This window comes from Zingiber officinale, chromosome 8A (genome assembly GCF_018446385.1).
Source record: "Zingiber officinale cultivar Zhangliang chromosome 8A, Zo_v1.1, whole genome shotgun sequence".
Lineage (NCBI taxonomy): Eukaryota > Viridiplantae > Streptophyta > Magnoliopsida > Zingiberales > Zingiberaceae > Zingiber > Zingiber officinale.
Window position 1 is genome coordinate 101213539 of NC_056000.1, and position 25889 is coordinate 101239427.

General features: G+C 34.7%; 2 protein-coding genes across 4 annotated transcripts in view; one reads left to right on the plus strand and one right to left on the minus strand.

The window, feature by feature from the left end:
• Positions 1-8911, plus strand: part of LOC122009884 (probable GABA transporter 2) — a 62106-nt gene extending 53195 nt beyond the window's left edge. The window contains exons 6-7 of the mRNA XM_042566192.1: positions 8018-8254; positions 8400-8911. Of these exons, the coding sequence (XP_042422126.1) occupies positions 8018-8254; positions 8400-8789 (627 nt within the window). The 3' untranslated portion in view covers positions 8790-8911. The remainder of the gene's footprint in view (positions 1-8017; positions 8255-8399) is intronic.
• A 1104-nt stretch (positions 8912-10015) lies between these two features.
• Positions 10016-17734, minus strand: LOC122009885 (CTP synthase-like). 3 transcript variants are annotated; one of them, XM_042566193.1, is made up of 21 exons: positions 17420-17734; positions 16238-16317; positions 15980-16066; positions 15765-15815; positions 15558-15675; positions 15384-15440; positions 15224-15288; positions 15031-15114; positions 14898-14948; positions 14735-14797; positions 14597-14643; positions 14440-14509; positions 14285-14347; positions 13364-13453; positions 13251-13289; positions 12904-13131; positions 12731-12816; positions 12572-12620; positions 12409-12489; positions 12236-12329; positions 10016-10563 (listed from the first exon to the last, which is right to left on the minus strand). In XM_042566193.1, the coding sequence occupies exons 1-21, from the start codon at positions 17535-17537 to the stop codon at positions 10370-10372; spliced, it is 1815 nt and encodes a 604-aa protein (XP_042422127.1). In that variant the 5' UTR covers positions 17538-17734; the 3' UTR covers positions 10016-10369. The 3 variants fall into 3 exon arrangements, with proteins under 3 accessions (XP_042422127.1, XP_042422128.1, XP_042422129.1); XM_042566194.1 differs by lacking the exon at positions 17420-17734 and adding an exon at positions 16588-16849; XM_042566195.1 differs by lacking the exon at positions 17420-17734 and adding an exon at positions 16482-16502.
• Between the last annotated feature and the right edge of the window lie 8155 nt (positions 17735-25889).

Sequence of the window (25889 nt, forward strand, 5' to 3'; positions counted from 1 at the left end):
TATACACATAATTCAAGAGATGAAGTAGAAGGAAATAAAAGGCTTTGAAATTGAGTGCCCCGAAGATACCTGAGAATACGAAGAACAACAATAATTGACTAATCACATGAACAATATACACAATATATGGTCAAGTAACAGTGAGATAAACCAAGCTTCTAACAATAGTTCTGTACAAATTAAGATCCGACAAAGGTGAGCCATTAGATGGAGAATATCGAGCATTAGTCTCAATAGAAGTATCAATAACTCTATTATCAGTAAGACGAGCATGCTCAAGCAGATCAGATATATACTTTGACAGGGATAAAAAATAACCTTTCGGAAAATAAGTAACCTTAATGCCCAAAAAGTAGCGTAGTATACTCAAGTCTTTCATAGCAAAACAATGAGTTAACTCAAACTTCAGGAAGCAATTCCATCAGAATCATCACCAATAATAATCATGTCATCAACATATAATGATAAAAGAATACGACCTGCACTTGTACATCTAATAAACAATGTTGAATAATGATTACTAGGATGAAAACCAAACGAAGTAATCATTGTAGAGAACTTCTCAAACCAAGTACGAGGTGCTTGTTTGAGACCATAAATCGCTTTACGAAGCCTACAAACTTCACCAAGTTAGTGTGAAATACCAGAAGGAGGTATTATATTAACTTCTTCATGAAGATCACCATTTAGAAATAAATTTTTGACATCCATCTGAGATGTTCTCCATCGACGAACAAAAGCAACAAAAATCAGAGTACGAACAGTTGTCATTTTTACAACATGAGCAAATGTTTCCTCATAATCCATATCATACTCCTGAGAGTAACCTTTAGCAACAAGACGAGTTTTGTATTGCTCGATAGTTCCATCAAATTTAGTTTTGATCTTATACACCCAACGAGAATCAATAGTGTGTTTTCCTGGTGGCAACGGAACTAAATCTCATGTATGAGTCTGATACAAAGTAGTCAGTTCCTCAGTCATAGCACTCTTCTAAAGTGGGTTACAAACAGCTTCTCTTTATGATATGGGCTTAGAAAGACAATGAATAGATGCAACAAATGAAGCAAATGAATGAGAATAACAAAAGTAAGCAAAAACTGGCAGTTTAGTAGACTTACGAACATGAGTGGATTGACGACAGTGGAGAGAAGAATCATTCGCAACCTTAGGAGATGATTGGGTAGTGGCATAAGGATGAGCATGTGGAGCGGATATCTCAGGAACCAAAGTACCAAATTTAGTTGAGCTACCAGTAGGAGTTGTGGGTGAAACTTCCTCAATGTCGGTATTGAAAGGATCAATATAAAGCAGATCTGACTTTGTCATATTTTGTGAACTAGCTGGAATAGAAAAGAATGGAATATGCTCAAGAAACATAACATGACGAGAGACATACAATTTTTGACTAACGGGATTAAAACAACGATATCCTTTTTAGCAACACCATAATCCTAAAAGACACAAAGAGCAGACCGGGAAGCTAATTTATTATGCTCAACATGTGGATGAAGGACACAGTAAGTACAACCAAAAATACGCAAAGAGAATAGAGAGAGGAGCATGTCCATACAATGTCAAAAGGTGACAAGCCTAAATTATGTGAGGTTAGAATTCTATTAATCATGTGAGAAGCAGCAAGGATTGCTTCCCCCCAAAAGGTACTAGGAACACTGGTAGACAATAAAAATGAATGGGTTGTTTCAATAAGATGCCTATGTTTTCGTTTAGCTATACCATTCTGTTCAGGAGTATCTGTACAAGAGGTTTGATGAATAGTATCACCAGAAGCAAGTAATTGTGAAAAATGATTCGAAGTGTATTCACCCCCAAATCACAACGAAAATACTTTATGACACTAGAATGTTGAGTTTTCATAAGAGTTATGAAGTTGTTGAAAATGGTAAGATAATCAGACCTGTATTTCATAAGATAGACCCAAGTGTAACCAGTACAATCATCAATAAACGAAACATAATACCTTGGCCCCCCCCCCCCCCCCCCCCCCCTCTTTTGTAGGAATAGGAGAGGATTCCCACACATCAAAATGGATAGGATCAAATGGAACAAAAGAAAAAGAAAGACTTTTAGAAAATGGTAAGGCAGAAAATTTAGTCAATTTACAAACACTATAATAAAAAATATCATAACTTTTTAAAGGTCCTAATACTCCTGTAGAAGCTAAAAACTGCAAACGAGATGCTGAAACATAACCTAAACGAGAGTGTCACAAATAAAAATCAGAAGATGAGCAATTCAGATGAAAAGATGATAAATCCTCACTCAAAGCTACAACTTCTGGTGCTTTAAGTTAATCTAAAATATAAAGTCCTCTTTACCTACGACCTATCCCAATCAGCCTCTGAGATTGTGGGTCTTGAACATAACAATTGGATGAAGAAAAAGAGACTAGGTATTCAGACTCACATAATTGATTAACAGAAACAAGATTTAAAGTAAGACTTGAAATATAATAGACATCAGTAAGAGATAAACAAGATGTAATAATTGAACCGACACCTACTAATGACATAGGAGTACCATCAGTAGTCACAATAGATATAGATGAACAGGAAGAAAAAGAAACAAAAGATGATAAATTAGATGACATATGATGGGAAGCACTAGAGTCCAAAATCCATAAGGATGAAGATATACTTGAAATACTAAACGATTACAAAACTATATGAGAGGAAGCTGACATGGCAGAGGGTTGTGAAGCAAGAAATTGTTAAAACTACTCCAACATATACGGATTAAATTTCCATGAAGAATCTGCACGGACATGATGAAAGAACGAATAATGCTCAGAATAATCAAATTGTAAGGATACACATCTATACGATCCGTAAAATCTGGTGTCAGGATGACTCGTGGTTACATAAAGATAGAAAAGGATGTCAAATGTAGAAATCGGTAGCACAGGGCGTCGGTGTCGAAATTAGTAGAAAAGAACAACAATGCCAAAATCGGTAACACAGGGCTTCGACACTGAAATCGACAGAAAAGAGCGTCGACGTCGAAATCAGCGCATAGGACGTTGGCGTCAAAATCGACAGAAAAGAGCGTCGACGTCGAAATCGGCAGGACAGGTCATCGGCGCCAAAATCGGCAGGATAGGTCGTCGACACTGAAATCTACAGAAAAGAGCACTGATACCGAAATTGGCAGCATAGGGTGTCAGTGCCTAAATCGATAGCAGTAGTAGGAGACGGCAACAGCAAGGGGTAGCAATAACAGGGGAGGTAAAAAAAATTAGGTCAGAGAAGGAGAACCATGTATTAATTAAGAAAAAGAAAAACTAGCCATATTATTGAATCCAAAATTGATTTTTAGAATACAGAGTATAAGGTCTTATATAGTTCAGTTAAGAAACCTTAAACTCTAAATATATAAGGAAAAAGATCAAATTGTCCTAAAAGCTATAAACAAATAAATATATATAATCTAACAGTACTTCCTAATCGGCTTGCACTTCATTTCTACACGGTTGTGATGAGCATGACTCTTGGTGTCATAGTTGTCTTGGACACTTGGTTAGTCTGAGTTTGATATTTATAAATCAAGCTCGTTCAGTTTAAGTAGTCTTTGAGTTCAATAACTCAATTAAGGAATATGTTTGAGCGCAATCAATCATCGAAGCTAGGTGCTTCAAGTATAACTAATAATTAACGTTGTATCAAGCTCATGTCTAGGTTAGGTATGAGGGTTAGAAAAATCATCTTCTTCCATAAAAGAATACTAAACATGATGCAAATGATGCTTAGGTGATCGATATGAGGCTATATGAGATGTAAGATCTACTTAATCGAGTCCCTTAGCTTTTACTAGCTTGTCGATTATGCTAACAGCATAATCTCTAATCCATCCTAGGTTTTTCATTCTAGATCATAGACTCTTAAACTCATGTTCCACTTGTTCACATCTATTATCTACGCCTCTCTAGTAGTGGAGTTTCTCATCATGGCTGATGTTGGAGATTTGACAAGTAATGAAGATTATAAAAATAAGTAACACCATAAATCAAAGAAAAAAAAGGAAAGTAAGCAAATAAAAAAATGATGAATCAGGTAACATCGAACCTGAGATAACTGACTCGAGTCCATAGAAGTTTTCCATAGGCTGCCAACCGAGAAGCACTTACGAAGGACTGCCAAGAAGCCCAACATCCTGTGATTGTACATCCTATTTCGAGGAAAAATCCCTCAAATGCGCCATAGCTAGGGATCGAACCGTGCGTTCCCGGGTGACAACTTGGCGCCCTTCCGCTGCACCCTAGCCCTGGGGACAAAAGTAAGCAAATAAAGATAATGGATAAAGTAGAAAACTAAGGGAATAAAATGATGGTGGTGTAAGGATCTTGAGCGCAAAACAACAATGAAATATATTTTCAAGGTCCTTCCAGAAGATCCATGCGAAGGAAATCACATACCAGTTGGATTTAGAGTTTTGCCTTTGTTGCGTAAACACGAACTCCCAACAGCAACTTTGTCCTTGTTGGATCTCAATATGATCAAGTGTTCGCGCCTCTTTCGGTATCCACACGAATATGTTTCGTCCGTCTCACGAACTCACAAACTTGGAGAAGAAAAACCACCTAACCAAACAAGGAGGTTTCGGCCAAAGAGGAAGAAAGATAGGAAGAAAAGCAAGAACACAAGTGTATCTTTATGAAATGAATCAAACCCCCTTTAGTACTCATTCAATCAATTGCCTTAATGTCAATTTTCTTAATTGACATTAATATTTATCTTCATCCAAGGCATGATCAATTCGAAATTGACCACCTTTTTGCTTTTCATCCAATGCATGATCAATTCTAACTTGAACACTCCTCTTCCTTGATGTATTCAAATTCACCAAGTCACTCAATGAGTCTAACTCATTGATCCTCATCAATCCGAATTAACTCAATGAGTCTAATTTGAATTGGACTTAATTCAATAGTTGGAACCAATTGAGTCTAACTCAATGAGTCTAATTCGGATTAGACTTAATCCAATGATTCATTATATGAACTCACCTCCAAATTAATATGTTCTTTGTGTGTGTGATCCAATGGTTCTCGTAATGTTGGCAATGTCGCTAAAACTATTTTAGATACATAAGCAATGAGTGACATCTAGCAAAGCATTATTGCTACCCAAGTGACAAGAATATCGAGATCAGACTTACTCCTTCGTTGTCTATTATCTTGTATAACTCAATCATTCTATCCTTGATATCTAGATTAATTAATGAGACATAGACCGTGTCATCCTCTTATCAATCTATGTGTTTCTTGATATCTAAGTAGATACACTCAATCGAATAAACTCAATATCTCATATTGACTCATTTGAGCATAACCATACATTCTTGTGTCCTACTAGTCAAGGGACCCACAAATATCGCTTCTGTCATATGGAAGGGATAAATCCCATCTACATCATTCGCATCCCTCTCCAAAACTTATTGTATACTTAGTGATCGACAGTCCACCTTGTTACATGTAACGTTTGTCGATACCAAAGTATACAACTCCTTATGTAGGGAACCGTAGTGACTTCAGGTCTAAGTATTATTCATACTAATAGTCACTATAAGAATATTTATGATACTCATATAACGATCCATGAAATATTCTTATGGCGGATCATTCAATACATATTCTCTAATATTATACTCATGTGTCAAACTGATATCTTATATTTATGGCTGGTGATATTAAGTCATCCGTTGCCCTATATGCTAGTCTCAACGCATTAATATTGTCCTTGTATATTAATGCATGATTAGGAATAATTAAGAGTAGCATTATATATATATATATATATATATATATAATATTCCACTATCAATTCAACCAATTGATATGTTGTAGACTAGAACTTACTACCTAGGACATTATTATACTTATTCATTCGGCACTGAACTGAAGTAAATATAATAACCAATTTTGTCTTTTATTAATTAATGAAATATGATAAAAAAAAATGACCTTATCAATCATCTCATAATTGATAGTAGAGCTAATACTAATAGATTGAACATGTAGGAAACTAAAAAAATAGGTGGGATCATGATTTAAAATCTCATGCCATAATAGATGGCACGGGCGAAACATTTCATTTTGCCCGTCCACCGGTATGGCACAAAGACCGGCACATCCTGCAAAGACCTCGCACAACCTCCGCTCTAATGCACCGGAGGGGTCGTGCAACCCCCTTGGTCGTGCCAAAGGGATCGCTCGACCCCCTTAGTCGTGCGGAGGGGTCGCAAGGGGGTCCCATCGAGAGGATTGCATGAGCTGAGGTTGCGCGCTGATGATAATTTTTAATTAAAACTATTTAATAATTTTAATTAAAACTATTTAATAATTTTAATTAACTCACAACTATAGTAGAGATAATTTAAAAAGACTTTTAAAAAATAATTAAAAAGATTTTATTAAACCCTAATAAAACTATTTATTAATTTAATACATATATATTATTTATTTTAAATCTATAAATATATTTAAAAATTTATTTATCTTATTTTTATTTATTTTTTCATGTTTTTTAATGTTTAAGTTAAAATTTTTATTTTTATTAATATATTTTGAAACTTCATTACAAAGTAAAATTTTAAACCATGGTGATACTTTTTTTTTTTAAATAAGCAAGAGTAGTTGTTATGTGAAAAATGATAAATGCACAAAAATTAACTTAGCTGACTAAATTCAATAAAAAAAAAGTTTCAATGAGGGAACAGATTTGATGCAAGCCTCTCTCGTGCTGAATTTGCACTGTGAGTTCCTTTAACGTAATGAGTCTCCTTCTCAAATCTAAAAGTGACCCCCGGATAAAATCCAAAAGAAATAGGATTGTTTACTCTCTTTTTTCTATATTTTATTTAATGTTTGCTGCGATAGCTTGTTTTTTTAATCAACTATATTTAATCCTGGTTTATGATTCAATCAGAGAGAGAAGTGGTGAAGATAGAGCTCACAAAGTAGAAGTTGTTGCTTGATGTTGACTTGGCGTGTGACCAACGTTAACATGGTGGCAGATAGGGAAGAACAATGCAAGTAAAGTTGAGTGGCGCGGAGATGAGATAATGTTGGAGTATATCTAGCATGGAAATGGTGGCTAGGTGGTGGACCAAGATGGCATCAGGACAGCAACAACTTAAGGCTTGGATTGGCAGTAAATTATGGAACACAATAATTGACTCCCCCAAGAAATTGGAAAACACAATACTGAAATTAATTTACTACTCAAAATAAAATATAGCAAGGCAAACTACTAAACAATTAAAATTATTTTTCAACACTTGAAATTTAAATTCTAAAGGAGCCTTAGCACAACAGTAAAATTGTTACCACCTTATGATCACAGGTTTGTACCTTTCCTCAGAATCTTATATTGATGGGAGCTTTGTGTACTGGAATGCTCCTTATTTGAAATTCAAACTCCAGTCAAATAAAATTCCTCCCAATCCACTACGTTGTTAGGTCATTCGATCGGACATGCAACCTACACCTTATGAAACTTTATACATCAAAATACTTAATCCACTCATACAGACTTTTTTCAGACCGTGTAGTACTTGCTTACAATTGTGTGTTTGGCTTAGACTGGTTGGCCTTTCCTTTCTCATTAGGTTTATGATGGCTAACAGTTTTTTGATAGTGAAAGCATTGAGATAATCAAGGGGAAAAAATGCAGAATACAGTGCACACCGCATTGTACATATCGACTCAAATCTTGGGTCTATGTAGAGCTTATGTTAGGACATTTACTATTTTAGCTTTATATATGAAAGGGAAAATGTTATTAAACTTTGCGATTATAATCTTAGCTTTTGAAGAAAAAACAAGAGGTGCTCAAATCGGAGAACTAGCTTGAGTTATTGTTTCCTAGATAATTATAGACTGCATCCTTACTAGCTATTATATTAATCACTTAATAAACATTATTTTCATGTCTAGTTGATCTTCAAGCCAATCCTTTCCTCTTTTTTAGCCCTAATCATCCTTCTTGCCTAATCGTAGGCTACCTTGGCGCCACCAGCTACTGGTAAGATGGTGAAAGGCCTGATGATGTGTTACACAGTTGCTTTCTTCTCATTCTACTCGACTGCAGTGTCTGGTTACTGGGCATTCGGGAACATAGTAAACTCCAATGTTCTTAACAGCTTATTGCCAGACTCTGGACCTTCCTTGGCCCCTACATGGTTACTTGCCCTTGGAGTCATCTGCGTGCTCCTTCAGTTATTTGCTATTGGCTTGGTAAGACTCTTAATTCTAGGAACAAAGATGTCTTGATTCTAAAAAGCCCATTTGTCACATTTATGTTTACTTTGAATCTTGAAGCCGAAGTCAAACAAATTTAGAAAGTCATTAATGCTTTGGCATGTTGATGTTCAAATTCTAGGTGTACTCCCAAGTTGCGTATGAGATATTGGAGAAGAACACAGCTGACATCGAGCAAAGCAAGTTCTCAAAGAGAAACCTTGTACCTCGGTTGATTGTCAGAACTATCTACATGGTTTTGTGCGCATTCATAGCTGCAATGCTTCCATTCTTCGGGGACATTGTTGCTGTTGTAGGCGCGATCGGTTTCATTCCTCTGGATTTCATTCTCCCCATGCTGCTATACAACATCACCATTGGCACTTCAAAACGCTCGGCAGTGCACTGGCTCAACATCTTCATCATGATTGTCTTCACTGGAGTGGGTGTTATGGGCGCATTCGCATCTATCAGGAAGATGGTTCTTGATGCCCACCATTTCAAGCTATTCAGCAATGATGTAGTGAATTGATGAGGAATAAAACTTCAAGTGTACATTAATCAGGAAAGCTCACAGCCCCAGTTCTGCCTTCTCAATTGTTTGCAATTAAAATTGGAGCTGTGAATAATTGTTGAGATAACTATTATATGGACTTAAACCGTAATAAAAAGTTTTTTTTAGTAATCTAAGTTTTCGGACTTCACTTGATTAATTCTAGAGATAAACAGTCATCTCTTCTGATTCGCTTATTGAATAAATGCGGAGCATAAGTTAAAGAAGTCGACTTTTAAGATATTTATCTCATTTGAGATTTAAATTTTGATTATTTTTTCACTCCTTTGAGTACTTTACCATTGCACCACGTAGTAGGAGCAATAAAAAGGGTTTTTTTTTTTTTTTTGTCTATAAAAGATGTCTGGGCCAATAAAAAGAGTTTCTTGTGTGTTATGTTAATTCTAAAACAAAATTATAAATAAATTTGGATATATCACCCAAAACAAACTTAATAAACTTAACATTGAGTGAATTTGCATGTGTTAGAACTGAATATTGACTCAGTTGGATTTGATCAAGTTTTTTTTTTTTTTTTTTTTTTGTGGATAATGATACCAAAAAAAAAGGCAAAGAAAGAGTCAGAAGGTGCAAATTGGAAGAAAGCCTAAATTTATAATCCGAAGGCAATTTGTTTTTTCAGGTAGATTACATTTTTGATCTTCTGTTCCAAGTTATAACGATGTTTAGCATTGTAATCGACACTACGGATAAAAGGTTGTCCTAGACACCTTGAATTTCGGCTAAGCAAAAAATAAATTGTGAAAAAAGTTAAATATAAGGATTAGATATTGCTATTTGAGCAAATAGTTAACAAATGCTTTGACAACTCTAAACTGGAGATCGCTCTATCTATTGCCCCATCAGTGAATGAGACAGCAGGAGTTATCAGATAATCCAAACGGTTGAGAAATTCTTGTGACCAGAAGGATGGTCGATATGAGGCGAGAACAGGCATAGCAACTAAGGAATGCGAGACTGATGATACGGAGGAGGCGACCTTGATCATTTGGTGTCAAGTCAAGGGGCAATGCACTAGTTTCCATAGGTGAGCGAACCAAGGAAGAAGACACTACACTCACATACAAGGATCCGCTGGGCGCATGATCGCCAGTGGGATTTACAAGTTCTTGCAGAGCAGTGAAGCCGCTGGAAATTAAAAGCTAACCACAGTTATACAACGATATTTAATGAGTTCTTAGATCGCCAAAACTTGGTTTTGTTCAGATAAAAAAATATAACTTACATATCTTTTGCATTTTCTTTTTCTACTCATTTCACTCCAACTAGATTAATCTCCCAGCGAAAATGCACCATAAAACAGAAACCCATACTATAAAGACCTGCAGGATGCAAAACCTCAATGCAACAAGAAAAGGTTGCTCCCTACTAAAATCTTGGAACAACACCATGCCTCTCCCACGGTCCTTCTGTTGGGAAACTTCTCCTTCCTCGACTGGCTGTGGAGTAGTTTCGAGATGAAAGAAAACTTGAGTGGCCAAAATGGCAAAACCACACTCATTGGCTGGCAAAGCATCATATGTTAATTGGCCCAAGATTCACTCGTGCTGGCCATTGTCATCCGCATGGTAGTTTCCATTTGCTAGGCCATTGCTATGTTCCTTCAAATTCCCATGCCGGTAAGGTCCTGGTGTCATGGGACCATCAGTTAAATGGCATCTTGGAGTTGTGTTTTCGGAACAAACAGTTCTTAGCAATGAACCAAGCTGCCCGCACGAAGCAGCGATTAGTCCTGTCAAACATTTAATGGAAGAAACATCGAAATGAGACAAATTACAGAAAATAGTTCTGTTAGTATAGTTTAAAAAAACCCAAAGAAAAACATGAACAAAACTTAAGGTGGAAAACAAATTGCAACGGAAATCACAACAAAGTGGTAGAATGAAAATATTGGAGGCCATGTACCCTGAATGATGGAACATTACACTAAAAGACACATATCATATATTGATCCTTCACAGAGGTAGACAATCCAGTCCATGTTAGTTTTGTTATCATGGAACATAAAAATACAAGAATTTGCAACAAATCAGTTAAACTGACTTATTGGTTGTTCCAGAGTGAGAGGCATCTGGTATCTAATAGTGACAAAAAAAAAGACTGAAAAACGTAGTTTGTTGAATTAACATCCATATTTGTATCAGTATGGACACAAAAAAAATGTATATGACAAGAAAAGGTTCAAAAATTCCAACGAGGATAACCATTATGCTTCACCAAAATCTATCAATTTTACAATGACATAAGAAGTTGAGAACAATAAATAAAGTCGATCCTACCTTATAATGAGGCAACAAATTCTTCATAAATATTAATCATGAAACTCATGAATGAAAACAATTCTAAGAATTTCCCTATTCTTTATGTGTAAATAATTGCTAATATTAAGCAAATCCAAGTTTTTCATGAATCAATACAACTCTTTGTAAACTAATATTTATATTAGCTTAGCATGAATAATAATATCACACTGAAAACTATTCCTCATCGATGCTCCTGTTTGCTGTCACGACTCCTCTGACATATTGCACCTAGGTTTCCACTTGTTCTCACTTAATTCAACTAAATATCATGATTTTCATTGATTCCTATCCGATCTTATTAGTTCTGGGACTTTGATTGCATTATTAATCTCCTAGGACTCCAAAGATATGCTCAAGAAATCAACCAAAATCAAATCAGACCCTTTGAACTGTTACTCTCACTAAAAAAGAAAATGAAACCTGATTCGGATCTGCTGAGTTGCATAACAGTACAACTTTGCACATCCAAAGGTTTTTAATTAATAACTTATGCAATTATAACCTTGAAGTCTGAGATAACCAACCTAGTAAGAATACCAGCTCCAATGAATTTGAACTTCAAAGATAAAATCCTGTATCTGTAAATGCTATGGGAGATTAACAACTAAGTATTGGAGTTGATTGTTAACTTAGTGAATCAATCAATTTTTGCATTTATATTCTTATTAGTTATTAGTAACAGTGGCAGCTGTACAATACAGGAACAAGTAGCAAGTGTGAAGTACAAAGAACATGACCTTAAGACATTTGCATCTACTAAAAACAAAGTAATGCAATGGAGATAGGAGAAAAATATAAAAGAGGCCGAGTGTGTTCTTTTTCAAACAAAAAACAAAAGAATGAGAAAAATTGGCCATTGGCTAGCTACCTATAAACCCTTGTTAAACACTTGATATGTGTCCACGAACACAAATCCAATCTCAACATAAATACATAAATAAAACCATCGCCTAATGTGAATACATGCTTTCTCATTAGACAGTTCTGAATGAAAAAGTGTTAATTGTGAATTGCCAAAAGAAAAACACATGGAATCCATAAACTCTCAGTTCAGAACTCATTCAGACAATAATACCAGAAAATTTCTAGATGTGGAATTACCTAAGAAAAGGGCAGATGGGTTTCCAGGTCTAGATTTGAATTCTGGATGAAATTGCACTCCAATAAAATACGGATGATCAGGTAACTCAATAATCTACATCAAAAAGTACTGTAATAGATAACAAAGCAGAATTTGAAGAAACATTTGAATGTGAGAATCATCTACTGCACACCTCCATTCGCTTTCCAGTTTCATCTTTACCAACAAAAGTAAGCCCAGCCTTCTCAAATTCTGGGACCATATCTGGGTTTACCTGTAAAAATCAGAATCAAAATATTTAGTGTTTGTAATACAACATAATACAAGAATGTCATCTAATTTAAATTTTAACTGACCTCGTATCTGTGTCGGTGCCGTTCATCAATAAAATTGGCATTGCCATACCTACACCAAAGGTAAAATCAGTGGTTTTCATTCCCAGAAAGAAATTAAAAAAAAATGGAAAATTTAAATTTGACAAATTAATAAAAGTCGGCAAGAATATCTGTGCTCACAGCCTTGCAGCTTTACAGTTGGTGGTCACAAAATGTGTTCTCCTAGATCCAAGCCTCATTGTACCTCCCATATGAGTTTTTGAGCCCTTCAGATTAAATTCAAGATTTGTAAGGCAACAGAAATTTGACGATTCTGCTGAAAGTAACATACAAAGATTGATACATTTATTTACCTCAGGCATGAAGATAATGCATGGTGTCTTTGCATCAGGGACAAACTCTGTACTGTTTGCATGGGGTAACTTCAGGACAGAACGAGCAAATTCAATCACAGCAATTTGCATGCCAAGACAAAGGCCAAGGTAAGGCACTTTGTTTTCACGGGCATATTTAGCAGCAAGTATTTTTCCTTGCACACCTCTGTCTCCAAAGCCTCCGGGAACTAGAATGCCATCAGCTGCCTGGATCAAGACATTGTCCATACAATTGTACACAAACAGAAAAACACTTGTCACATAAAAAGAAGGAAATTTTTTTATCTTGAGTTAAATTTGAGAATTTCAAGGCAGTCTCAACTCACCTTCAATAGATGCCATGCTTTTTTATGAAGTTCAGGTTCCTATATCAGAAAAAAGAACATTAAATAAAGCAATGGAACAAAAAGGGATGAGAGTGGCGAGAAGGTAAATGAACCTCTTTTTCCATAGTTTCTTCAAGGTCAGTGGATGCTACCCAATCAACAATCAATTTCTTGTGGCATGCAACAGAAGCATGCAAAAGTGCCTGACAAAAGGGTTCACAAGCTAATCAACAATAAGTTAATATCCATCAAGAAAGCATGTGTGGGTATATTGGATGCTTAAAACTTGGTGTTTTATTCAGGTGGTAGATTCCTTGGTATTGCTGATGCTATATCCTTCTAGGAAGCTTAATTGTGGGAAAAGATATGGCAAGCCATCACCAAAAGTTGTGACTTGGGAGTTACAAAGGATTTACCATCAGTAATGCAAACAAAGGTTTGCAATGCATGTATGATAGATATGTCAATAAAAAAACATTAGTTATTACACTCAAATTATCCCAGAAAACACTAACAAAGGATGAGTTGTTAACAAATAATCACACACTAGAGGCATAATAACAAAGATACAACAAAAACCTGCAACTTTCCCCAAAGGATGAGTCCTTAACAAGCAATCATAATACACTAGATGCATGGTAACCAAGAGACACAGGACACAAATCTGCCAATTCTTGCCAACTAATTACAATAAAGGCACTCAAAATGATTAAAGCAGTCACTAGGGACATAAGCAGAAACAATTACTCCTGAAACAGAACTTGCTCTTCAGTTTTAAGAACTGGACAATAACAAATTACAAAATATCTAATCAAGGGCAGCCCGATGCACAAATCTCCCTCCAATGTAACGTCGCAGGGAAGGATCTAGTATGCAACCTTACCCTACTTCACAAGAGGTTGTTTCCAAGACTTGAACACATGACCTCTAGGTCACACGGTAGCAACTTTACCGTTGTGCCAAGGCTCCCTTCAAATTACAAAATATCTAATGAAGAAACAAAATGGTACAATTTTACTAGTCATATATCTCACCTTCAAGACAGAGAGGTAAGAATCAGAAAGCCCAGTATATTTTCCGACCATCACAATTCTGACCTACAAAATCAATAACAAACTCATTCAGTGATCAATAAGACCCACGAGTACAGAACAGAGAAAAAACATTTGAGCAGAAGAAAGAAACTCACAGGATCCTGCAGAGTGTCACAGATATTTGCTCTTCTTGTCCATTCATCCAACTGAGGCTCCTTAGCAAATCTGTATATATCAAAAAACAAAGGGACAGAAAGAAAACCAGTAAGGTGCCTTGGCAATAACAAAAACTTTTGGGTCCAAGATACAAACCCTTTAAGTTGCAAAACTTCTATGAGAGCTTCATGTGCCTTTTGCTTCTGCAAAAGAATGTTAAAGAACATACTTTGTCAGCTAAAAAAGCTGTGTGCAGAATTTGGAAACTCACGATCTTGAGAATTATGGGATTACCTTTAATAGTAAAGGAATGTGCCAAATATTAGAAACATCATGAAGGGTGACAATATTTGATACCTGCAAAAGTTCCATTCATCAATTAGAACCAGGGTTATGCAATATGTTTTTTATAAAATCAAGATTTTAAGTAAAGAATGTCGTGGTAATTTTACAATACCGGGACATGACAGAATTGTGAAAGTTTTTCTTTAACATTTCCCTCCAATGGCTGCCAAAAGCAATGACATAAACAATAATCAACAACCTTGATGAAGTGAGAACCACAATGAGGAGAGAGTGGATGACAAAACCTTTACACTGCGGCAAGCAAGAATATTTGGTGTCAATCCAAGTCCTCTTAGACCACGAACACTATGCTGGGTTGGCTTAGTTTTCTAAATAGATGCACAAATATTTGTAGGCATAAAATATTATCTATATTAGGAAATATTAATTATTTTGCATCAGTTAGGGTATGGCAACTAGAGTAGCACTAATTTTTACCTGCTCACCAACTACGTTTAATACTGGTACAAGGCTGACATGAACCAGACAGAAATTACCAGGACCTGTACAGAAACGGATAACAAAGGATCATATCCTCCAACTAAAAAAAAGCTAATGTGAAAGACATCATAAACAGAGGCAGGTAGAGCTGGCTCACCAACACGGTAAGAAAACTGGCCCAAAGCTTCAACAAATGGCATTGATTCAATATCACCTGTATCGACATGGTATTGCCATTACTACCCATTCATGACATATAACTTCAACGCAAGTACATCTGTCATATTGTCTTATTCTCCCTTTTTGAAAACCTTGAAGGAAAACATTTTACCTATAGTTCCACCTAGCTCTATGACACAAACATCAGCTGGTCCTTCTTTGCCATCCACAGGTACCATAGCTACTCGTTCAATCCACTCTTGTATGGCATCTGTAATGTGTGGAACAACCTAAAACAAAGAAATGATGACAGGGATGATGATTAAGAAAGCATCGACAGTTTCAATGATCAAATGTTTGCTCCTAAGCAGACTCGCACCTGGACTGTTTTTCCTAGATAGTCACCCCTCCTTTCCTTATCAATCACAGACTGCCACCGAACATGACAGGAACCAAATTAAACCATAATAAGCTTACAAATAGAAAAATGAAATGATGAAGGGAAAATTTGATGAGCATAGGCAAACCAATGTTCACCTTGCAAACTTAACATAAATCAATATACCTTGTATATACAACCATAACTATAAGTACCTGATAAATCTTCCCAGTTGTGATATTATTATCACAAGTTAATATGATATCAACGAACCTTTCATAATTTCCAAGATCCAAATCAACCTTCAAACAAGAAAGTAGCAAAAGTAGAAGAGTATCAACCATAATATCTAGAAAAATAAAGTTGTGCTCATATTTGACAACCAGCTACCATTCGTAAAGGCTATTGTATCACTAAATTGTTAGTGATAAACTAAGTGTAGAAGGCATATGCGAACATAGAAAACGTTTTACCTCGCCGCCATCATCTAAGACAAACACTTCCCCATGCTCAAACGGAGACATAGTTCCAGCATCGGTGTTTAAGTAGGGATCTGCATATGTTCAATTATCAGCAACAAGCAGAAACGAACCCGGGCATAGTACAGGAATCAAGTAACATAAAACCAAAAAAAAAAATATTACAGTTAAAGATCTTTTTGTTTGAAATAACAATAAAGATGTTGACTAAAGCTAATAGCACATGAAAAACTTTTACCCAAACTGAAAATTAAAAGTTGAAATGAAGATATGCCTACGAAGATCGTGAAAGTTTATTTCCTCAAGTAAACGAGAAAGACTAAAGTCAGTCAGATCCATTTCACCTGGTTGACCGCAAAGAAATCATAGAAGTCCTTTATGAAAGGTGGGCAAGCGAAGCAAACATTAAAAATAAAAAATCATGTCGTCTTTGGATTGACCCCTTAACCCCTTTTACATTTTAAGGGAACTTTATTGCATCAAAAGGATTATTTGCGTGTCCTCGAGCATATAAAGTGCGAATAAATCAATAGAGTTAAATCCAAAACAAAGGAGATGCAGAAACAAAAGTCAAAGCAAATCCAAGAATCAGGTGTCGGCAGCAAATAAAGAATGAAAAAGAGTGCCACTGGAATGGTAAAAGCGCCAATCGATGACCTGAAGAAAAAAAAAAAATCTGACATTTATCACCGTGACGGATGAAAATACGAAAATCCGTAAAAACAAATTTGTAAAGCGACCTTAGGGATAAATACAAGACCACTTTTGAGAAACCCTACATCCAAACAAAAAACTTTCCGAAAAATCTACAAGATAAAAAAGCTAATTTCTGGATGGATTATCAAACAAAGCCCGACTACAGAAACACGACAAGGAAAGCACGGGCCAAATCGCAGTTCCCGTTTATCGCTATCGATAATCACGCCCCAAATGAACCTCATTTACGAAAAAAAGAGTTGTTCCAAAAAGAAAGCGGACAAATAGATCAAACAAAAGCAGCAGGCAAAGGTGATATGCACGTCGCATGCAAAACTCGTAAAGAACATCCACTTTCTTCCCAGAAGACATAACAACAACGGAAAAAAAAAGGAGGCGATCCGGTAAGCGCCACCATTTGAGATGCACATATCCAGGTAACACTCAGGCGATTTTGAGAGGGAAAAACAAGGCTAGTACCGATCTTTATTAAGGTAACGCGGAGGCCGCATGCCTTGAGGAGGACCCCAATACTACTCGCCGTCACCCCTTTCCCCAATCCACTCACGACTCCCCCGGTCACCAGCACATATTTCATCTTCTTTTCCACAGAAAAATCCGCACAAGGAGCGCGAGACGAGTCCAAGATTTCCCGCTCGCTCTTCCTCCCTCTCTCAAATCTCTTCTTCCCTGCGCTTCGCAAAGTTCGGAGTCGCCGAAGATGATTGCGAAGACGCAGCGGAGGCGGGGATTAAATAGTTCAAGCGACCCAAAACCCTCCCTCTCCCGTCAATTCCATCATTTAATGTCTTCCGAAAATCATAAATTATATATATATATATATATATATATATATATATGTTAAGCGACACTTTATGTGCGATCGTGAGTGAAATCCGATGCGCACTGAATGAATAATCTGGGTCGGCTGTGTTAAATTCCGGAGACACCACGCTTTACTCGAACCAGCATTCACCGCTGATTTACCTCCTTCTAGGATCCCTGTGGGGCCAGGCCTAGGGGGCCGCTGGGCGGCGGGACTCGCCTTTTGCACAGTGAGTGAAATCCGATGCGGCCAAAATCTAATTTTTTTAATCTCTCTCTCATCTGCATGTAACAACTTTTCTCTTTTCTCTCTCATCTACATGCAACAATTATAAATTTTTTTAATCCCTCTCATCTGCATTCAACAACTTTTCTCTCTTTCTTTTTAAATTAAAATGATATTTTATTTTCTCTCTCCTATTATTACATGTAAAAAATTATTATGGTAGTGATGATACAGTTACTATGTAGTAGCTGCTACAACGGTGCAGTAACAGTTACTATGTAGTAGTTGCTACAACTTGTAACCAGGGGCGTAGCTAGGATCTAAATTTACGTGGGGCTAACCGTCGAAATTATGCTCTTTAATTCTTCTTAGAATCAAATTTGTTAATTATTATATTATTATCAATTTTTTCAACTAACTCCTGTTCAATATAGATGACCATAGAATCTGCTAAAAACTCTTCCTCCATCTTATTATGAAGAGTTGTTTCAACAAGTTTCATAATTGAAAATGCTTAGATCGTTGTTGTTGTAGAAATGGAAAGAATTAAAACTAGATGAATTAACCTACCAATTAAATAAATATATTAGATTTAATATATAAAGTAAATAATATAATTATAATATATAAACTATAACAAATGAGAAAAATAATAGTGGACTCGTAGAGATAATATCAAACAGGGATATTAATAGTAGTTGACTCGTAGAGATGATATCAACATGAAACAAACTTGCGAAGATGGTCGCACAGATATCCCGTGTTATTTGCGAGAAGGGATGTCACGGTTGTACTCGTCGAGTCATTGCTTGACGCTTGTACCAAACATGAATATGAAATATCAAGTGAAGGATAATGTAAAAATCTTTAAGAAGTATAGAGATTGCACCGTTGAAAAAGGAGGTCGAAGAAGATCCATTTCAAAAATAAACAGATCTATTTGAACCCAATGAAAGAAAAGGATAAAGAGGATCAAAATTAGAAATTTTCACACCTACGGCTCTACGGCTACGAGTAGCAAGCAATGCGGCATGTTGGTTGCTCTTGTGGCATGCGACAAAAACGTCATGTAGGCACTAATAAAATGATGAAATTTTTTTGATTTAATTAAAGTTCAAGATAAGTGCTCTGGCTTCAAATAGGAAAAAAGTTATTGAAACTTTAATAGGGAAAACATAAAAGGAAATTAATGATGATGGGGTTATAAAAAAAATGTTAGTTTTATTTTTTTTGAAATTGGTGGGGCTAGAGCCCACCCTAGCCCAAGGGTGGCTCCGCCCCTGCTTGTAACAGTTATTATGCAATAGTTGCTACAACGGTGCAGTAGCTGCTACAATAGTGTAGAAGCTACTACAACGGTGCAGTAGTTGCTACAATGGTGCAAAAGCTGCTACAACTGTGTAGAAGTTGCTACAACTGTACAGTAGCTGCTACAACTGTGCAGAATCTGCTACAATAGTGCAGAAGCTGCTATAACTGTGCCGAAGCTGTTACAACTGTGCAGAATCTGCTACAACTGTGCAGAAGCTGCTACAACGGTGCAGTTGCTGCTACAACGAAGCAGTAGCTGTTACAACGGCGCAATAACTGCTACAGCGGTCTTCTGCTACAACGGTGCAGTAGTTGCTACAATGATGCAGTAGCTGTTACAATGATGCAAAAGCTGCTACAACATGTAGTAGCTGCTACAACGATGCAGAAGCTGCTACAACGGTATAAAAGCTATTACAACGGTATAGTAGCTACTACAACGATGCAAAAGCTACTACAACGGTGCAGAAACTGCTACAACGTGTAGCAACTATTGTGTAGTAGTTGCTACAACGTTTTAATAACTACATCACCTTTAAAAATTAGCAGTACAGTGATTGTTGCATGCAATCAGATGAGAGAGAGATTAAAAATTTTTATAGTTGTTGCATGCAGATGAGAGAGAAAAATTGTTACATGCAGATGAGAGAGAGATTAAAAAAAATTGGGTTTTGGTCGCACCAGATAACTCACGTTGTAACAGCTGTTTCATAGTAACTGCTACAAAATGTAATAGCTACTGTATAGTAACTACTACAAGTTGTAGCAAATATTGCATAGTAACTGCTACAAGTTGTAGCAATTACTTGCAGTAGCTGCTACAACGTTGTATCATCACTACCATAATAATTTTTGCATGTAATAATAGGAGAGAGAAAATAAAATATCATTTTAATTTAAAAAGAAAGAGAGAAATATTGTTGCATGCAGATGAGAGAGATTAAAAAATTTTATAGTTGTTGCATGCAGATGAGAGAGAAAAGTTGTTGCATATAGAAGAGAAAGATTAAAAAAATTGAGTTTTGACCGCGTTAGATAACCCATGTCGTATTTCACTCATGATCGCGCATAAAGTATCGCTTAGCCTATCAAATATATATATATATATATATATATATATATATATATATATATATATATATATATATATATAGCCATGTAAGACTCAGTTTTATTAAAATTTATTAATAAATTTTAAAAATATATATAAAGAAATTATTTTTATTAAACAATATTAATTTGATATAAATTTCGATAATTTTTCAAAAATAGTATTAAGATTTTTGAATTTATCAAAAGACATGTACTATTTTATTATTTATCAAAAAATATATCTTTTTATGTGTTTTTTTTTGTATTTTACCCTACTGATTATTTTTTTATTTTTTATTTTTGTCATTTCTCCCCCTCTTTTTTTTTCTCCCATGCACACGATGCTTTTTTCTTTCCTTTCTTTTTTTTTTTACCTCGTTTTTGCACTACGATTCTGCTAAAATTATTTTAATATATCTAAGAAGTCAAAATAAACAATGGATAGTATATTTGAATTCTTTACAACCTCAGAAATCCACAGAAACTGAAATGAGGACAAATCAAACTCTTTAGGACCATCAGTAGATTTGGGTCGAAATCCACTTATGGACCTATATACCTTCAATTGCATCAATTTCAGTTCATGTGAATTTCTGGAGTTACAAGGAGTTCAAATATGTTATCCATTATTTATTTCGGCTTCTCAGATGTGTTAAAATACTTTTAGAAGAATCGATGTGTAAAAGAGAGGAAAAAAGATGAGAGGAAAGAGAAAAATGTTGCATGCATAAGATGAAAATGAAAAGAGAAAGAAATGATAGAAAAAATAAAAATAAAAAGTAATTAAAAGTATAGAATGGGAAAAATGCTGTATAAAGATATATCTTGCTAAATAAAAAAGTAACATGTAGTTTTTGATAGATTCGAAAAGTTAGATATACGAATTGATAAATTGTCATATATATATATATATATATATATATATATATATATATATTACATGATTATAAATGACTTTTTTATATTAAAATTTTCGATAGAAGTAGAAATCGCTAAGATGATAGATTTATTTATTTTATATTAAAATTTTTTATAAAATATTTTAAATTTTAACTTTTTATTCATTAATTTTTTTTTTAAAAATTATTTATTAAAGAAAATTGAGTTGTCATCAATCAATGTCTTTTATATGAAAATATTAAGTTGGTTCGATTTAATTTTTTTTTAAAAAAAATTAACTTTAAGTTAGGACTGAAATAGATTGAAAGAGAAATTTAGAAAATTAAATACATCTTTGAAAAAAATACCACACGTAGTATGCGACAGTTTTTCTCTCTCTATTTTTTTCTTTTTAGTATTATAAAAAAATAAGAAAAGTGGGAGGATATTTTATAGTTCCGTTGTCAAATTGCTAAGGAGTGACTTGCTAAGTTGATGGTAATTATCAAGTTACGAAGAGATAGATTTGGATAGTACAGTTGACTAATAAGGTTAAAGAGAACTATATTAAAAAACTATCTTAATGAATAATGGAAACATATAAGAGAGCCATAAAGCCTAACTCAAGGGATAATTAAAAAAGTAAAAGAAAAAAATGATATTTTAAATCGAGTGATTATATTTGCCCTAATAAAAAAGGTCATATATAAAGCTAAGCATATGTTTCCGTTCACATAGTTTTATATAAATTAAATCGAGTGATATTTTAGTTTTGAATTGAAATTTTTTAGATCTTATGTAATTCAAATTAGTAATAGAGTTTTGGATTCATAAGCTAAGCATATATAAAAGCACTTTAATTTTAAAATAATATTTGTGAGCTCTCATGTAAGGTGAATTTTAATTCGAAGTGGTGATATAGAGTTTAAGGTTCATTAGCTAAACATATCATGACCTCCTAAATGTTGGGAGATACCACAATTTGGTTTGGAACAAAAAGTTCAAAATGTCTTTTTGACATAGGAGGATTACTTGATTATAGCTTGGGATAATAATTATAAAGAGCTAGGGCAATGTACTTCTTTAAGCACGAGACGATTATATATATAAAAAATCAATAGGGATATTTTAAAAAAGATAACTAATGAGGTTCCATGCTTAAAAAAATAATAAAAAAGTCACTAAAAAATAAAATATATAATATATATTTTGATATTTTTTTTATAAAAAAAGACTTAAAACTTATAACTTAGTAGAACCTTGAGTGGTTAAAATGATAATTCTTTTTCTTTTAATAAAATAAAAAATTGTTCAAGCTTGATTGAAAACATAAATTAATACTACACATTAAAAAGGCAAAAGACCAAGCTAAGCCATGAGATTTTTGTTTGTTTATTTACTTGTTAAAAAAATGCATGTATTCGATATAAATATTACCATTGATAAAGAGTGATATGAATTAGTAGCCTAAATTGTGGAGAAAATGACTAATATCATCTTTAATCATGAGCGGTGTAAATTATTTGGCAACAATATATATAAATCTACGATTAATTTATCATTTTGTAGTTGTTATATGTTTATTGATTGTTTTCAAATAGCTTGTTTTTTTGGTATAAATATTGCCATTCAAAAATTTTCCCAACCCCCAAAATAATAAAAGTAAACAAAAAGGCAAAAATCCAAGGGCATCTCATATTATGCAAATAGTCAAAAAAAATAAAAAAAAAATAATAATAATAATAAAAAAAGTTAAAAGGACACCCTGCCATATATTTTATAGCAACTGTTACTAGCTACTATAACATACAATAATAACAACAACAAAAATAGCTACTAAATAATAACTGTTATAATATTATTCCTTATTTCTAGTATTATTGTTGTAGCTACGATTAACTATTACTACGTGCACCAATTAATACAAGATTATTGTAGCTACTTAGTAGTTGTTATAATTATTTTAAAATAATTTTGATTAAGTCGGTAAAAAGCATATTGTTTGATATATTAGTATTCAGAATTTATGATTCGAGGTTTAGGTTTATTAGGTTTTAGGATTTGACTATAATTGTGTAGCATCGAGGGACAAAGTTAGGAATTTCATATGAGGGGATGAAATATATATGTTTATGTTAAAAGGAAGTGATCGTGTCGTTGTTTCTCATTAACCTCTTTTTTACCCTCTATTCCTATACCTCATACACTTCTTATACTTAAAAAATTGAAGGGGGATTTTTGATAAAGTTTATATAATTTTGATCAAATTGATAAATAATATTTTTATATAATAATAACTTTGTGTATAATGATTTTGATGAAATAGTATTTTTTTTTTTATATTGTAGTAGTTATTGAGTAACTGTGGTACATTGTAATAATTATCGAGTAGCCACTCCATAATTAAAATTAGAGGTATATATTCTAGGAATGAAATATTTCATGAGACACTCTTTTGACCTTTTAAATTTAAAAGAGTGTCTTTTGACAATTTACATAATGCAGACACATCCTTAGGATTTGTGCAAAAATAGAATAGTTACACCTCAAATTCTCAAATAAACATTAGTCTTATCGAGACAATAATTATCTTAATACTAGCGTCTAAGAGGAAAATTTAGAGTCTTATATCAAATATATTATTATAATATTAGTAATAATAATGATGATATTAATGACGGTCCAAAATGTGTCTAATAACGAATAAAATGCCACATCAGCTTTTGCCAAATGTGAAGGCATATATTCTTAGTTTTTGTATGTTTCTTCGACACACTTGTGTGTATCAATCATTTGTGCAACTTGTCCTTCCTCGTTTCGCATTTAGTCCCAATTTCCTTTTTCTTTCTTTGTTTTTTTCCTAACTTTAACATAAACATTGTCAATAAAATAACAAAAGTAAAGTGTTTAATGGTGGAATTGAAATATATTATTCAAAGTCTTCTTTGACTTTTCGAAATCAAGAAGATTATGAATTGGAGGAAAAGAAAAAAGTGGAGGTCCATTTGTAGCTCCCATGAATGGCTATTGGGACCGAGAATAATTCTTTCTTCCATTGAAAGCAAAGAATTATGTTCTCTTGTCCAACGATTTGAAGACAAGCTAGCCATGGAAGGATTTTATGTTAAAGTAGGCTTACGAGGAAACTAATAATCCTTAAGTTTTAATAGATTAATTTTTTTACAGTTGGTTGTTAGGGAATAAAGTATTTTTTCGAAACTTGAATTGACTTTTATATATCTATATGAATATGAATATGAATGGAGAAGAGCTGGAAGAGACGAGATGTTCTATTATGAATGAGATTTTAGTCTAATATTGGAAGGTTTAAGGTATATCAGTTGATTTATATTGATTCATATGTATTGATGATGTAAATAAATATATAGGGGGAAACTCTCTCATGTGTGAGTGTGCAAGGGGTGCAAATCTAGGGCTTGTATTGCACTGAATCAAGTTGACTTGGTGCAAACATAACCTGCATGCGCCGAATGCCGGACCGATTGGGACAAAATTTGTCAAAATGGAACAACCAATATTTTACCACATAAATCTTTTTGCTGCTTATTTAAGTGTGTAACGGATTTATTAAATTAAGGATTAATGTAGAATATAAACGCCCAAGTGAAAAGTGGGTGTTTCACTGCTCGGTAAATAATGATCATTAATCGATCATTGATGTTACCTTTCGTCTGCTCGGCTACATGCTCGCTCGGTCGCTCACTCACTCGGCCTCTTCGTTCGCTCAACCGCTCACTTGCTCGTCCTCTTCGTCTGCTGGGCTGCACGTCCATCCGGCTACACACTCGCTCGACTTCTTCGTTCGCTCAGCCGCTCACTCAGTTAGCCTCTCTACCCACTCGGTTGATCTGCCTGCTCGATAGCACTATCTGGTTGGTTGTTTTGCTGGTCGGCCACTTAGCCTGATCGGTCTGTTCTACTACTCTACTCGCTTAACCGCATTGTCCGATCAGCCGCTTCACCTGTTTGGCCGTCTCCACTGCTCGGTCGACTGTCAGCTCTACCACATGTCGGCTCTGCCTCATGACCCGCTCGGTCGATTTGCTCACTTTGCCAATTTGCGGTCTGCATTCAGCACTTGGCAGAAAACCAACCCCTACTAGCAGCGAGATTATCAGCTCAGGTCATCTTAACAGATAAATTAATTTAATTCGGCTAATTCTCAAAATCTTCGGCAGATTGTTTCTCGAACAATCTTGAAACCGATTCTGATTCTATTGAGATGGCCACAGAACAAAGTATTGAGGTGCAACAGACTCAACACATGAAGGCCCCTTTGCCCTGATTGAAATTGTGCCAATAAATCATGAGAAAAAGCTAGAGAAGTTCAGTGGACTAAACTACAAGAGGTGACAACAAAAGATACTCTTCTACTTGACTACACTCATCTGGGTCGGTTCTTGACCGAGGACCATCCCAAGCGTGATGAGGATGCTGATGCGTAGACCATTAGTGCAATGGAGGCATGAACTCATTCTGAGTTCCTTTGCCGAAACTACATCTTCAAATACTTTGCGGACTTACTGTATGCTGTGTATAGCATAAAGAGAACGACTAAGGAGCTGTGGAAGTCCCTAGACAAGAAGTATAAGATAA